Genomic DNA, 17,163 nt, shown 5'->3' with positions numbered 1-17,163 from the left:
AATACTGTAAATAATTGTATGACAGTAAGTCATTTAACCTAGATGAAACAGCAAGTTCTTTTCATAGAAAGACACAAATTATGTAAACTGACTCAAGAAGAAATAGAAAATCTGAGTAGACCTATGACAACTAAAAAGATTGAATTCATAATAAAAAAAACTTCCCCCTACAAAGATAGCTTCACTTGTGAATTCTAAAAAAAAAAATATTTAAAGAAGAATTAATACCAGTCTTTCACAAATTCTTCCCAAAAAATGGAAGAGGGGAAAACAGTTCCTAACTCATTCTGCAAAACCAGTTTTGTTCTGATACTAAAACCAGACAAAGATATAAGAAAAGCAAACAGAGACTATTATCTTTTATGAGTATAGATGGAAAGAAATCTTCAATAAAATACTAACAATCCAAATCCAGCAGTATATACACTATACACTATACTCTATATACCATAATGAAGTGGGATTTATCCCAGAATGCAAGATTGGTTCAACATGTGAAAGTCAATCAATGTAATATACCATATTAATAGAATAAAGGACAAATAACTACATGATAATCTTGGTAGATGAAGAAAAAGCATTAGACAAAGTCCAATACATTTTTGTGATAAAATTTTTTTTCAACAAACTAGGACAAGAAGAGGGCTTCCTCAACCTGGTGTGACAACTTATGGAGAACCCATCGCTAATATCATTGAATAGTGAAAGACAGAAAGACAAAGTTTTCTTCCTAAGATAAGAAGCAAGATAGTCTTGCCACTTCTATTCAATATTGTACTGAAGATTCTAGCCAAAATAATTAAGCAAGAAAATCAAATAAAAGACATCCAAATTGGAAAGGAAGAAATAACACTATCTCTGTCTGCAGATAACATGATCTTATGTATGGAAAAACATAAAAAAATCCACCTAAAAACCTAGGAGAGCAAATAAGTTAATTCAACAACATTGTAGGGTAGGAGATCAATATACAAATATCAGTTATATTCTAAGCATGAACAATTTGAAAATGAAATTAAACAATAACATTTACAATAGTATCACAAAGAATAAAATATTTTGGAATATATGTAACCAAATAGATACAGGATTTGCACTATGAAAATTAGGAAACATTATTGAAAGAAATTAAAGAGGGGCGCCTGGGTGGCGCAGTCGGTTAAGCGTCCGGCTTCAGCCAGGTCACGATCTCGCGGTCCGTGAGTTCGAGCCCCGCGTCAGGCTCTGGGCTGATGGCTCGGAGCCTGGAGCCTGTTTCCGGTTCTGTGTCTCCCTCTCTCTCTGCCCCCCCCCCGTTCATGCTCTGTCTCTCTTCTCCCCAAAAAAAAAAAAAAAAAAAAAAACACGTTGAAAAAAAAAAAAAAAAGAAAGAAATTAAAGAAATAGAAAGACATCTGTGTTCATGGATTGGAAAACTTAATATTGTTAAGATGGCAGGACTCCTCAAATTGATATACAGATTCAACATAATCCCTATCAAAATTCCTAATGCCATTTTCAGAGAAATGGGGAAAATGATCCTAAAATACATATGGAAATGCAAAGTATCCAAAATGGAAAAAAAAATCTGGAAAAAGAACAAATTTGGAAGATTCACATTCCCTGCTTTGAAAACATAACTACAAAGCTACAGTAATCAAGATAGTGTGGTATTGACCTAAGGCCAGACATGTAGGTTGATTGAATAGAATTCAGAGTCCAGAAATAATCAAATAAGTCCATGATCAAATGATTTTCTATAAGGGTGCCAAGACAATAAAATGGAGACAGAATAGTGTTTTGAACAAATGGTGCTGGAAAAGAGATATCCACATGTAGAAGAATGAATGTGGAGCCCGACCTCATATCATATACAAGAATTAACTTAAAATGGATGAAATCTAAATATAAGAGTTACAATTATAGGGGTGCCTGGGTGGTTCAGTCGCTTAAGCGTCCATCTTCGGCTCAGGTCATGATCTCGCAGTTTGTGAGTTCGAGCCCCGCATCGGGCTCTGTGCTGATGGCTTGGAGCCTGGAGCCTGCTTCATATTCTGTGTTTCCCTCTCTCTCTGACCCTCCCTGCTTGCACTCTGAGTCTCTCTGTCTCAAAAATAAATCAATACTAAAAAAAAAAGAGCTGAATTTATAAAATTCTTAGAAAACATAGGTGTAAATCGTTGTGAATTTTGATTTGGCAACAGTTTCTTAGATATGACACCTAAAACACAAGCAACCAATGAAAAAATAGGTAAGTTGTACTTCATCAAAATTAGAGACTTTTGTGTGTCAGAGGTCAATATCACAATAGCAAAAAGATAATCCACAGGATGGGAGAAAAATTTTGTGAGTCACATATGTAATAAGGATCCATAATATGTATAAGAACTCTTAAATTCACTAATGAAAAAGACACCTAGATTAAAAAACAAGCAAAATATTCAAATAAACATTTCTCCAAAGAAAATGGCCAATAAGTACCATGAAAATATTCTTAACATCGTTAGTCACTAGGGAAGTGCAAGTCAAAACCACAGATAACCACTCATACCCACTGGAATATCTATAATATTAATAATAAAGAATTATTGGTAAGTGTATTGTTCAGGGTTCTCCAGGGAAACAGAACCAATAAGATATACACACGAATATATATGAGATTTATTGTAGGAATTGGCTTACACAGTTATGGAAGCTGAGAAGTCCTACAATCCATCCACAAGATGGAAAACCAGAAAAGCCAGTGGTGTAATGCAATTTGACTCTAAAGGTCTGAGAACTCAGGGGCCACTGGTGTAAGTTCTGGAGTCCAAAGGCCCAAGAACCAGGAGCCCCATTGTCTGAGAGCAGAAGATGGATATCCCAAGTCAAAAAAGAAAGAGAAATGGTCTTCCTCTGCTTTTTGTTTAATTCAGGCCCTCAACTGATTGGATGATGCCCACCCACATTGGTGAGGATGGATCTTCTTTATTTACTCTTCTGAATCCCTAGAAACATCCTGACAGGTACACTCAGAAATCATTTTACCAGCCATTTGGGCATCCCGTAGCCCAGTCAAGTTCACACGTAAAGTTAACCATCACAGTAAGGATGTAGAGAAATTGGAACCCTCGTATGGTTGCTGGTGGGAATGTAAAGTGATGCAACTGCTGTGGAAAAGCTTGTCAGTTTCTCAAAAAGTTAAACATTGAGTTACCATAGGACTCAGAAGTTCTACTTTTAGGTATATATCTGAGAATATTGAAACACGTGTTCACGCAAAAACTTGTGCACAAATGTTCCTAGCATTTTTCAGAGCCAACAAGTTAAAACAATCCAAATGTTTATCAACTCGTGAATGGATAAATAAAATGTGGCATACCTATACAATGAAATATTACTCAGCAATAAAAAGGAATTGAATAATGATACATGCTACAACATGGATGAACCTTGAAAACATTATGCTAAGTGAAGAAAGCCAGTCACAAAGGCCGTATATTGTATCATCCCACTGATATGAAATGTCCAGAATAGGTAAATCCATAGAGACAAAAAGGAGATGAGTAGTTTTCACATAAGGAGGAGAAGGGAGAATGAGGAGTGGCTGTTAACCAGTACAGTACTGTGTTTCCTTTTGGGGTGATAACATTCTGGAATTAGGTAGTGGAGGGAGTGCACAACCTGTGCCTACATTATAAGCCAATGAATTGGAAAACACACAGGTGAATTGTATGGTATAAATTGTATCAGTTTATAACATGGCTAGATTGGAAGATTCTTATCCTCAGGATACTTTTAAGTATATAAAGAATATAAGTCACATTCTGTCAGGAGGGCTTAGTCACATGGCTACCCCTAGTTCCAAGGGCAAGGGGTGTGCTTCTGGAGCATGTAGCCCTCCTACAGCTCTGTCACCCTGGAGGACAGGGGTAATGGGTTTTTGTAAACAGTTGGCAATCTCCATCACAGTGGCAAAGCTGGAATTGGAACCTAGGTCTTGGTGTCCTGGTCCAATTTCTTTTTACCCTACCATCTGTTTCTCCAAGGAGACTGATTTCATAAGTGTAATCAAGCAAGCTGCTGAAAATAGACTTTTTTGAAACTAAAATAAGATTTGTCTGCTAACAGAGGGACTGAGTAGCCTAGGAAATGACTAAGCATTTATCCTTCTTATGTGCAAAGGCTGTCCTCTTTAGGGAAGGATGCAGGAGTATATACATACACGTCCAGTTTTGAAAAGGAAAGAGGCAATTCCAGGGATTTTCTAGGGAAGTGCGATTGTACAACGTCCCGTTAAGAAGCATAGTGGGCAATGGCCTTCTGCATCTTTATGAACAAAGGTGTCATTCATTAGCCCTGATTGGCATCCACCGATTTGGGTAAACCCAGATCCACGATACTGGCGTGAAACCGTCTGTCTGTGGTGTCCACTGCACTGTGCCAGAGCCGGAGCACTAGAGTCTCGATTATCCTCCTTCACACCAAGTTCAGATGTGACAGGCCACTAGTTAGGGCTTGCCTAGTGCCATTTGCCTTTCGTTGCTAGCCCTAAGGGGTAGGCAATCCTGCATGCTTGTAAACAAAGTTTTTAAGTTTAAAAATTCTCAAAGACTGTAAATATTTACCTATTAAACCAGAAAAGATAAACTACAGCGAGGAAATTGTTAGAATAGATAGACCAAAATAAATATATCTTGCAAGTATAGTTCTGAAAATTGAAATAGAGACTGGAAATTCAGATGTTTGGGGGGACCAGGCAGGTATTTTATTTTATTTTTTTATTAAAAAAAAATTTTTTTTTAACATTTACTTATTTTTGAGACAGAGAGAGACAGAGCATGAACAGGGGAGGGGCAGAGAGAGAGGGAGACACAGAATCTGAAACAGGCTCCAGGCTCTGAGCTGTCAGCACAGAGCCCGACGCGGGGCTCGAACTCACGGACCGCGAGATCGTGACCTGGGCCGAAGTCGGCCGCTTAACCGACTGAGCCACCCAGGCACCCCATCAGGCGGGTATTTTAAATGCATGGGAGTATGGCTATTGGGAATTGTGGCAAAATGGAACATATAAACCCTGACTTAAGACATTAAATAACATCCAAATAAGAAACAAAAAACATCTGCTTCAAAACAAAACAAAACAAAACAAGAACCCCTGCCTCTGAGCCAATTAAAATCTGTGTGGGGCAAAGGTCAGCTTGGGGGCCACCAATTTATAGCAACCTCTTGACTGGAATCTAATATACCAATATGCAGTAAGGAGTCCAACATTTGTTGCATAAAGAACACAAGAACGTAAAATGTTCTTAGCTCCTGCATTTAAAGAAACAAAACTGGAAACCATTCAAATGCCTAATAATTGAGGAATGATTAATCACACAGTGGTAAAACTGTATAGCCATTTAAAGCACAGCGATGCTGGGGCGCCTGGGTGGCGCAGTCGGTTAAGCGTCCGACTTCAGCCAGGTCACGATCTCGCGGTCCGTGAGTTCGAGCCCCGCGTCAGGCTCTGGGCTGATGGCTCGGAGCCTGGAGCCTGTTTCCGATTCTGTGTCTCCCTCTCTCTCTGCCCCTCCCCCGTTCATGCTCTGTCTCTCTCTGTCCCAAAAAAAAAAAAAAAAACGTTGAAAAAAAAAAAAAAAAAAGTTGTCATAAAGCACAGCGATGCTAGCCAGTGCGGGGCATGGAAATGTACACATGTGAAAACTAAGTTACACTAAGTTACAAATGTATATGTTACCACATGTGTTAACAAAGATTGGAAAAGAATTTGGAGCAATGTAAATAATTGGATGCCCCTGAGATTTTTTTTCCCCCTGAAAAGAAGCTTAAATTCACCATGGAGAAAAAGAAAATCCAAATCACCTCTACCAAGGCTATGAGTAAAATATCTAGGTGTCCTCTGAATTAGATCCAGTTAAGCACAAGCATGACTATTTCATAGGTTATGGCTTTGTCCTAGAAGTTTTCTTTTTTGCCGGAAAGAGATAATTTCCTACTCTGGTTATACGCTGATATTTTGTTCCCACTTCAGAATTCTGTTTTTACTTCTTTCTTATTTGTCTTTCCTGTTTCCTATTTAACCTCTTTCCTATTTTACTTCTTTCCTACTTTATAAATGTGGATCCTAGAAGAGTCCAGTCCCACATTGAATGGTCTCCCACTCCTAGCCCCTGCAGTCCGTTCTTCTTTCAGTCAGTAGTGTCTTCTTGTGGGCATGCAAATCTGGTCACTTCACCTGTCAGCATACAGGCTTTCCGTGACTTCCAGTTGCCTCTAGGGCACACACCAAAACGTTCCCAGGTCTGATCCTGGAATCTCACTGGCCTCTCTTCCATTGCTCCAGGCTTTTTGATTTTTTTTTTTTTTAACATTTATTTATTTTTGAGACAGAGAGAGACAGAGCATGAACAGGGGAGGGTCAGAGAGAGGGAGACACAGAATCTGAAACAGGCTCCAGGCTCTGAGCTGTCAGCACAGAGCCCGACGCGGGGCTCGAACTCACGGACTGTGAGATCATGACCTGAGCTGAAGTCGGACGCTTAACCGACCGAGCCACCCAGGCGCCCCATGCTCTGGGCTTTTTGCTCTCTGGCCACCCTGGCCTTTCATTCTGGGCCTGTGCATTTTCCCCTCACTACATGCATCCTCTTTGGCTGCTAGGTTCTGTCCTCTCTCTTTTTGTCTTCTCCTTTTTCTCAAATGTTTATTTATTTTTGAGAGAGAGAGAGAGAGAGCGAGCAGGGGAGGGGCAGAGAGGGGCAGTGGCAGAGGAGCGGGGAGAGGCAGAAAGAGAGAGAGGGAAGGGGTGCCTAGGTGTCTCGGTTAAACGTCTGACTTCAACTCAGCTCATGATCTCGTGGTTCGTGGGTTTGAGCCCCACGTCAGGCTCTGTGCTGACAGCTGGGAGCCTGGAGCCTGCTTCGGATTCTGTGTCTCCCTCTCTCTGCTCCTCCCCTGCTCGTGCTCTGTCTCTCTCTGTCTCTCAAAAAATAAAATAAAACGCTTACACACAACTTTAAAAAACACCCTCAAGCCTGCTGTTTTCTCAGACCTAAACACTCACATCGAACAATAACACCCGTGCTTCAATGCTCTCCCCTGAATCAGGTGATGCAGGCTCAGTGTGTCAAAATAGAGACTGAATTCTACCGCCGCAGTCGCAGCGAGATAGTGGATGGAAAAGGACACACCATGGGCGCACTTTATTGGCAGCTGAATGATATCTGGCAGGCTCCCTCCTGGGCTTCCCTAGGTAAGTGTTTCAGCATCTTTGTGCATGTGAGAGAAAGCAATACCTGTGTGAAGAGGCACTGAGAAAGCACAGGGCCTGAGGGGTCAAATTAACCCAAGTAGAACCCCTTCGCAGGGGAGGGGAGGTTCCCCAGTAGCCTATGAACCAACCCGCCCCCCTTCCTAGTCTTTTGGGGGGAGCCTCAGAGGCAGCCCGGTTTGAGTTCTGGGCTGTGCAAAGTCACAAAAGCGAGCTAATCCAGGGGATAGATTCATGCATGAAGATCTCAGCCATGTGTCTCATCATTATTGCTTAAAAATTTGAATTTAATTACGAGGACTTTCCAAGCAAAAGAAGTATTTACTTAAGCATCTTTTCTTCTAAATTATTTAGATGAATTCAACCATGTGGAAGGCTGGCCCAAGTAAGTGTTAGAATATCCTTTTCCTAGATTCCCCTTTAAGCACCCCCCACCACCACCACCACTTAAGACTTCTAAGGTCTTATTTTTGCCTTATTTATCTCTAGGAGAAAGGTAGTAGAGTCAGAAATCCAAGTAGGAAGAGTTATCAGTTGAACCCGTTTAGTTGGCAACACATAAGACTGGCATGGTGCCTGCAGTTGAATTATTCTGTTTTGATACATTTTTAAAAGTATGGAGTAATAATGATTCTTTGGCGTTCACTAGAGGTGGTTTGAAGCAAAGTTCAGTCAGAAATATAAACAAATGTTTTGGGTCAAAAATGAGGCAAGGCCATAAAGTAAAAAAGCCACTTTGCTGGGGGAGGCTCTTAAATTAGCTGTGGAAGTAAATCCAAAGGAGTCCATTGCCTGCATGCTTTCATTAGTGCTGAATCACCTCTTGCAGGAAATTGGAGTTTTGATCCAGTTTCTCTGACCAAAGTCTTTATCAACACCAACCAGATAAAAGAGTATTGAATGAGAATCAGGGGTAGACGCGGGGGGAGTAGCCTTTCTGGGACGCTTAAAGCTGGACAAAGAGATATTGTTCAGAGACACTTAGACCCTGACCCTGCCTTCTGTATGTGGCTGAGCTTGTGGACTCCTGGAGCAGAGTTTAGTTCAAGAACTGGAAGAGTCCAGTCTTTGTAACTCTTCCCTTAAATGACTGCATGCAGATTCTTTGAATGAGTTCTTTATTTAAAAAAAAAAATTTTTTTTAACGTTTTATTTATTTTTGAGACAGGGAGAGACAGAGCATGAACAGGGGAGGGTCAGAGAGAGGGAGACACAGAATCTGAAAGAGGCTCCAGGCTCTGAGCTGTCAGCACAGAGCCCGACGCGGGGCTCGAACTCACGGACCTCGAGATCATGACCTGAGCCGAAGTCGGCTGCTTAACCGACTGAGCCACCCAGGCGCCCCTGAATGAGTTCTTTAGAAAGGGTGACTAAACCCAAGTACAGGTGTATGATGGCAGAGCAAGAATTTGTTTTCTAAACTCTTGCAGGATGGTGCCTCCATGGAGAGGCTCACCATCTTCTTCTACCCGTTACCGAAAGCAAGAGCCTGAGAGAAGGTGTGACAGGTTATGCTGTGTGTGTTCTTGCTCTGGGCAGCCTCATAGCCTCTGTTTAATTCTGCTTCAATGGCTCAATAAATCTGGTGTGCAGGTGGGGTAGGGAAAAGTATGTGTCACCTCTTATCACCTGAAATACTGATACCTCAAAGGTATCATAGCTGCTTGGAACCGAAAGATTCTTATATATTTCCTTTTAAAAAATAAGCCTCATTTTTAGTTACAATTTTGCAAATACAGAAATCCACCTGGACATTTTATTTTGCTTGGCTCATCAACTTGGACAGTTACAGAGCTAATGGAAAAGCCAGAAATCACATAGCATTTTTAGCTGATTATGTAGGATATTATATTGGTATCCATACTTTGTCACTGATTAGCAACTAGTGTGTGTCCTAGTGAGACCTTTTGTTTCCATTGCTGTTCTCCTGTATTCTGCGTGTGACCATGAAGTTAGAACTGTGCATGTGAGGTCTTCCCTGTAATGAATACCACATGTGAGAGTGTGCAAGTCACCTCAGGTCTGAGCCATCTTCCATTTATGAGAAAGCTTTCCAAATACAGTTGACCCTTGAACAACATGGGGTTGAACTGTGTGGGTCCAGTAATATTAGGATTTTTTTGGTAAATACAGTACAGTACTATAAATGTATTTTGTCTTCCTTATGACTTTCTTAATATTTTCTTTTCCCTAGCTTGCTTTATAGTAAGAACACAGAATATAATATATACAACACACAAAATATGGTTAATTGAGTTTATGTTATTGGTAAGGCTTCTGGTCAATAGTAAGCTATTAGTAGTTAAATTTTGGGGGAGTCAAAATTACACACAGATTTCTGACTGCACAGGGTTTGGTGCATATTAACCCCCATATTATTCAAGGTCAATTGTGTAAGTTCTAGTTCATTTTATAGATCTAATAGGAAAGGCCTGTCCACCCCTCCCTGTTTGTTGTTTTTAAGGGGAACTATTATGAGTTGTGACTGAAGGGCTGAGAGTTGAAATTTGCAAAATTGGAAGAAATTCTTTCTATTTGAACTTCAAACCACATTCCTACATGTCAGCAGCGTGCACTGTGAATTCTGGACATGACATCTCCCCCCCCACACCCCACCCCCTCACCCCTCCTCCCCGCTTCCCTTCCTGCCATCTCTCTTGAAGTTGTTCAGAAGTGCAGTGCTTTGTGGGGAAAGATCTTCTTTCTGAAATAGAGGCATGTTGAACATATATTTTAGTTTGTGGATTAAGCATACCACACATGCCAACAGGGCACAGAAATAATAGATTCTCAAAAGCTTCTAATTGTATCTGAGCAACTGCCATGAATTGTCATCTGTGTGTTCTCCAGTCTACATTTGCCAGAGGTATTTGTGATAATGGTGGTTTTATTTCACTCAGAGGATTTTGTGTGTATGGGAAAAGGAGACTGTGAGTTTTAAATAACTCTTTCTGTTACTTTTTAAATTTTTTTCAGTGTTCTATGCTTTTTTCAGGTGTGCTGTGTAGTGATTCGACATTTGTGTACATTACAAAGTGCCCACCATGATTAAGTGTAGTTACGATCTGTCACCATATAAAGTTATTACAATATTATTGACTGCGTTCTCCATAACTCTTATAAATGAATATTTATAATATTTGATACAATTGTAACATTTTCTTACGATTACTAATATATGTAACATTTTTATTACCGCCCTACTGATTTCCTTCTTCATGTGTATGTAGTAAAAAGGACCTTTGGTACACTGAGCTCCTGGAAGCAGAATTATGTATGAGAAAGTGCTACCTAGGAGTCAGGTCTGGGCTCAAAGTACTGCCTGTGGCATGTTTGATTTAATGGCTTGAGCCTCCGTTTCCTCATTTGTAAGGTAGATGTTAAAGATGTTAAAGATGTAAGAATGCCATGAGGTAATGTCCAGAATGTTCTGAGCCCTCAACAAATGTGCGTTCCTGCCCCTGTGGACTCTCCCTCCTGTGCCCAGTCCCTGGAATCCTGACAAGTCAGGCACAGCTGGACCACGGGCAGGATAACCCTGACTGTCTCACCCTGGCCATGTCTTAACTTTACTATTTTTAGAATATGGAGGAAAGTGGAAAATGCTTCATTACTTTGCTCGACATTTCTTCGCTCCACTGTTGCCAGTGGGATTTGAGGATCAAGATGCGTTTTTCATCTATGGTGTGTCAGACCTTCACTCTGACTGTAAAGCGACACTCACTGTAAGTTGCTTGGTTTTTTTTCTCTTTAAGATGGAGAGTTTTTGATTATTTCTTGAGTGATTTGGTTATAGTTCTTGCAGGAAAAAGAAAAGAGAAAACAATGCTAGGCAAAAAGAGAGGGTAGAACCTCAAAGAAACCCTGGGGCACCTGGGTGGCTCAGTTGGTTAAGCATCTGACTTCAGCTCGGGTCATGATCTCACAGTTCGTGAGTTCGAGCCCCGTGTCAGGCTCTGTGCTGATGGCTCAGAGCCTGGAGCCTGCTTCTGATTCTGTGTCTCCCTCTCTCTCTGCTCCTCCCCTACTCGTACTCTGTCTCTGTCTCTCAAAAATAAATAAACGTTAAAAAAATTTCTAAAAACAAAAAAATTAAAAAAAAAAAAAGAACCTCAAAGCAGTCCTGGGAGGCTGCAATTTGGAGGACACTGTGAATAGGTGACGGTTATAGAATAACAATAATACACCAGGTCGTGTGTGTTCCATGGATTACTTTGTTTAATTCTTACAACCGCCTGTGAAGCCAGTGCTGTTATTATTCTCATTTTACATGTGGAGAAACAGAGCCTTCGAGAAGTCGAGTCACTTGCTCAGTTACATGGTACTACATAGTAGGACTGGTCGAACCCTGTTCAACCCAGGGTTCATAGGCTCTTAACCAGTTCTGCTGTTCTGACTTGCATCTATTATTACTGGTGTTCTCTAAAAAAAAAAACAAAACAAAAACAAAAACAAAAAACACAATAGTAACCAAGTAACCAAGAATGTTTGGTTTTGCTCTGTCTTGTGTCTCCCTAGGTGAGAGTCCACACGTGGAGTTCCCTGGAGCCCTTGTGCTCCTCTGAGACCGAGCGTTTTGTCATGGAAGCAGGGAAGGCCGTTCTCCTATACAAGGAGCAGGTGCCTGCATTGTTGGGGCGTTGTGGGAACTGTACCCGGCAAAGCTGTGTGGTTTCCTTTTACCTTTCAACGGACAACCAACTTGTGAGCCCAACCAACCATCACTTCCTGTCTTCGCTGAATGAGACCGTGGGGCTCCAGAAGGCACACATCACCGTAAGTACCAGTGGCCTGGGGTCACGGTGGCCTTGCAGACCTGCCCTGCTTTGGGGGCAAGCATGCTGCATCCTGCATTTTGCAAAACTTCTCCTGGGTGCTGAGTTTACCTGGGACCTGGGAAAGGTCAGCCTCTTTCCACTAGAAGCAAAGACCAAATGACTTTTTTTCGAACTCAGTGTTTGTCAAAGTTTAGGGTTCCTGCCATCCTGCTATCCCTTGGCCCCTCCGGAGGGGGGCTGGAGCAGAGAGCAGGAAGTGGCAGTGGGAGTCATCACCGCTGATGGCTCCTGCACTGACTGCATTCCAGGCTCTGTCCCCGGGGCTCTGCTGCCTCATTCTTGAAGTATGAAGTGCTGCATTGACACTGGAGCAAACCTGTGTAGAGGGGAGGAGTAACATGCTGCAGCCAGGAAGCCCCAGGAGAAGCATGCTGATTTTGAGTGTTTAAGTAAAGTCTATGCATGTTTTTTAATGTTTAGTTTTGAGACACAGAGACAGAGCGTGAGCAGGGGAGGGGCAGAGAGAGCAGGAGACACAGAATCCAAAGCAGGCTTCAAGCTGTCAGCACGGAGCCCGACGCAGGGCTCGAACCCACGAGCCCTGAGATCATGACCTGAGCTGAAGTTGGACACTTAACCGACTGAGCCACGCAGGCGCCCCGAGTCAATCAATTTTTAAAAACATTCCTCAGGGGCATCTGGGTAGCTCATTTGGTTGAACATCAGACTCTTGATTTTGGCTCAGGTCATAATCTCATGGTTCATGGGATCAAGCCCAACATCGACCTACCTAAGATTCTCTCTCCGTTTGCCCCTCCCCCCTCTCGAAAATAGAAAAAAGAAATTCCCTCTACTCTCTTTGATTTACTGCTTCAAAGTAGCTCAATCACCAAATCTATAATTGCCAAGAAAAAAATGGGATGACCAGGATGTGTTGTTATAAAAATTGTGCAGCTGGAGACCTTGGAATCTGTATAGTTGATTTAAAACCTTTCCTACCCTTTCCCCCACACACCGTGATTAAATGTATTCTTCAAGAAAGTTTTATTCTCTAATTTTAGTGAAGTTTAAGCTTGTTTTACACCTTTACTTAATTGAGAATGCTTTAGTGAGAGGGTTTTTATTGCGTTTACTTAAGACTTTTTTTTTTTTTTAAGAGAGAGGGCGAAAAATTGCAGGAGCGGGGGGGGGCGGGGGGGGGGGGGGGAATCTTAGCAGGCTCCACACTCAGTGTGGAGCCCAACGTGGGGCTTGATCTCATGACCATGAGATCACGACCTGAGCCGAAATGAAGAGTGGTTTCATTTTGGAGAAATGACTGAGCCGCTTGACTGAGCCACCCAGGCATCACGCATTTACTTAATCATATAAAAACTCAGTCTTTGAACTGAAAACATATCTTTCTTAATAGCGAAATATTCACATAACGAAATGCATTATCTATAAGAACTGATGTGGAACAGCTATGAAGGGAATTATATACATTGATGTAGTTTCTTTCCAGAAAAAAAAAATGAACAAAACCAAAAAATATGTAGCAGATAAATTTGCAATCTCTAGACTTAGGATTTTGAAATCTCTTTCTCTTTCCTAAGCCAGGCCTTCATGAGCCTGGGACAAGTGGGTGTGAGAGAAAAGTGGGACTTGTTCCTTTGTCCTACCTCATTGGGATTTCAATGAGACCTGCCCTTCCTAAAGGGATGTAATAATAGTAACCATAGCTAACATTTGCTGCCCGCTTAATATAGGCCAGACGCTTGGGTGCGCTATCCCCAATAGGATGCTGGGAAATTGTTTTCCATGGCTCCCTGAAGCCAGGGTACAAGCTCCAACCTGGACTCGGCAGTGAGATTGAGATGCGACTTCTGATTGGAAGAAGGCAATACGAGGGAGCAGGCACCAGTGTGGCTTCTGGCTTTGGCTTTGGAGCAGCAGTAGCCGGGGCCTCCTGGCAGCTGTGTGGGCCGGATGTGGGGCCAGCCGTGTGAATTGCATGCCTGGGACTGACTGCTTTAGGGTCTTCACCGAACAGCTGGGCGGCATGATTTGGGAATGTAACCTCTTGCTTCAGTCCTGAATCTCTGACCCTCCGAGAGATACCTAAAACATCTTAAGTTTCTTTTCTGTTTTCTCCAAAGTACGGTTTCTTGTTTATAACTCAGGACCCTGCATGATACGTAAGGCCAAAATGATATATAGTAAAAACAGTGCCCTGAAATTCTTCATGCCACATATAATATGTAACGTCAGCCCTACCGTGTGGCATGTGTGCATGTTGAGGAGTCATGTTTCATGTCAAATGCACAGCTTTAAATACCAGATCACACTCAGCTGCAGGCTCACACTGAGAACCTCACAAACCCCTATCCTCAGGGCACAGCCCAACCTGGCCTCACTTTGGCATGTGCTAATTGGCTAGTTCATGGCAGGACTGAAACTGCACTGTCCTTTGCTGATATTGTGTGGGATTCACACATGTTAAAAGTGCTAATGATGTGACTTTATGGGACCATGCAATGAAAGAGAGAAAGCTCCAACGGTAGAGCTTTTGTAAGTGCCTGGCAGGCGGCTGTCTAGATTGCTGGATTTTTTCAGAAGACAAGCTTCATGGTTGTGCTCTGCAGCCAGCGCCGCATATATCCTGAGAAAGTCATTTCATTCCCAGCCCTTATGCAAAAATGTTCCTCCCTTGATCCCCTGAGAAAAACTGTGAAGGACACAATCCTTTTGAGCTTCTTGTGAACCACTCTCCTTAATAATTAGAGACTGCATGTTTCTACACTTGGCTTGAGATTACAATTTGGTAATTTCCCACAGCCTTAAATACATTTTCCGTGTTTTTTTTCTTAGTATCTGACACAGTGCATGGAATATAAGACTTTGGCAACTGCAGGACCAAAGTTGTAGCGAATGTGCTCCTTGATGGGCCACAGAAATGTTCCGATAGGTATTGTGTGTAGAACAGATAGATCTCCCCTCATCGTTCACTTAATTTATCTTTTTCTTTCAGGCCAACATCTCCCAGCAAGGTGACACATTTGTGTTTGATCTGGAAACCTCGGCTGTCGCTCCCTTTGTTTGGTTAGATGTAGGAAGCATCCCCGGGAGATTCAGTGACAATGGTTTCCTCATGACTGAAAAGACACGGACTATATTATTTTACCCTTGGAAACCCACCAGCAAGAGTGAATTGGAGCAATCTTTTCACGTGACTTCCCTGACTGACACTTACTGAGGGGTTACAGGTTGTATTTTCAGCGAACTCTGGAATAAAGCATTTCGAAGGCACCGGCCGAAGCGGAAGACAAGTTGAAGAGGCTGAGAAATGTGTCTGCTTGCGGCCACACATCTGATTCATCGCTCTGTGAAGACTTTGTACCGAGCATTCTTTCGGGAAAGGTTGTTTACTCAGGTGATATCCTCCAGCAAGGCTGTGCATCGGTGTTCCTCTGTGCCAGGACCGTAGTTTTATCCCTGCCCCCACAGCTTTAGCAAAGCCATGACCCAGTTATGACCCAGTTATAACCCAGCCACCTCCTCCTACCCGGGAGAGGAAGTCCACACATAAAGTCCTCTCAGGGAATCGCAGGAACATGACCATTGCGGTATCTGTGGAAGGTTGTGAGGTCACGTAGGCCTCTCCTAGTTAGCTTTGAAAAATAATGAATAATCACAGTGAAGCTGCTTTGTTATTATTCCCTGAGGAAATGGAGGTTCAACTGTCACAACAGAGAGAGATTTCTGGGTAGTAGCCACGTTGTTGTTTTTGTTGCTGGAAAGTTTGGGGTGTTGGCTGTCGCCATTTGATTACTTTTTTGGGTAGGGTTCTTTTTTCCTTTGTGGGTTTTGTTATAAAATATTGTTTTGACAATAACAGCTTCTTTTTTTCAAAGGCCATTTAGAGTGGTTCTCCTTTGAAAAATAAGCTCACATTGAAATGGACATCACTGTGGTCACTCTGGAAACTTCTGCGTGTCATATGCTGTCACCTGCGTGTCATATGTATGTCAACCCATACATAATTATGTATGGGTTGTAGATGTGGCTAAATCCAATGAACTTTCCAATTCAAAGGCTGTGAGTTAGATTTATATTTGTTGACCCTGGCAACAAAGTGGTGTTTCTTTTAGCTTCGGTTTCAATCATTTTATATTAATATTGATTAATTGTAAATTGCTGTAAATTTGTTTTATTATACATGATCATGTTTATAAATTATATCGATAATGAAACAAATGGGTCAAAATGTTAATAGATGAGGTGTGTAGGAATTCTTTTACACTGCTTTTGCAACCTTTCCATAAGTTTGAAACTACATCAAAAATTAAAAGTTACGTAAATTGCACTGACAACATGATATTTCATCTGTGGCTTATTTAATCATTCCATAAACATTCATTTGTGCCCAGTATTGTGCTGGGCATGGATTTCCCTTTAGCTCTCAGCAACTTTTTATTCTACTTGATAAACTGGGAGCGTTTAAAGAATCTAAATTAAGATGTTTGAAGGGTTTCCCTGGGAAGAATCATGTAATTGGTTATGGAATGGACTGGCGGTGAGAGTCTGGCTTTAAAATCAAGACGAATTAGGGGTGCCTGGGTGGCTTAGTCGGTTTTGCCACTGACTTGGGCTCAGGTCATGATCTCACGGCTTGGCACAGGAGTTCGAGCCCCGTGTCAGGCTCTACACTGACAGCTCGGAGTTGGGAGCCTGCTTCAGATTCTGTGTCTCCCTCTCTCTGCTTCTCCCCCACTCGCGCTCTGCCTCTCTCTCTCAAAAATAAATAAACATTAAAAAAAATTAAATTAAAAAAATAAAAATAATAAAATTAAGACTAATTAGATAATAGATTGGTTTTAAGATGTGAGAAGATTTAGGCCACAGTTCAGTGACTAAGAAGAAAATAAATGCAGACAACCTGGCCTCTCCTTCAATATCGAGGAGTCTCCTCATTTTATGTGTTATTTCAATATATATATATATAAAAGTCTTATGAAGGCCTGGGATTTGGGGATGCAACTCAGAAACTTCTTACTTGATAAATATATAATTTTCTTGTCACTGTTGAAATTCTGTTTTATCAAACAGTTGCTGAAGGACAGGGACACTCTTCCGTATCAAACTAAAGAATTTTCTGGGCCGGGTGCTCTG

The 17,163-nt window shown here is 41.8% G+C and overlaps 1 protein-coding gene across 1 annotated transcript in view; it reads left to right on the top strand.

The window, feature by feature from the left end:
- The window catches only part of MANBA (mannosidase beta), a 118,546-nt gene extending 102,489 nt beyond the window's left edge, over positions 1 to 16,057 (top strand). Inside the window, exons 14-17 of the mRNA XM_049632135.1 lie at positions 7,072 to 7,216; positions 10,817 to 10,959; positions 11,753 to 12,010; positions 15,023 to 16,057. Coding sequence (XP_049488092.1) covers positions 7,072 to 7,216; positions 10,817 to 10,959; positions 11,753 to 12,010; positions 15,023 to 15,247 — 771 coding nt within the window. The 3' untranslated portion in view covers positions 15,248 to 16,057. The remainder of the gene's footprint in view (positions 1 to 7,071; positions 7,217 to 10,816; positions 10,960 to 11,752; positions 12,011 to 15,022) is intronic.
- Positions 16,058 to 17,163: the final 1,106 nt, after the last annotated feature.

The sequence above is a fragment of the Panthera uncia genome, chromosome B1 (genome assembly GCF_023721935.1).
Source record: "Panthera uncia isolate 11264 chromosome B1, Puncia_PCG_1.0, whole genome shotgun sequence".
In the NCBI taxonomy this organism is placed as follows: Eukaryota; Metazoa; Chordata; class Mammalia; order Carnivora; family Felidae; genus Panthera; species Panthera uncia.
The sequence above is the reverse complement of the archived record's forward strand: the minus strand, read 5'-3'. Positions and strand labels throughout refer to the sequence as shown.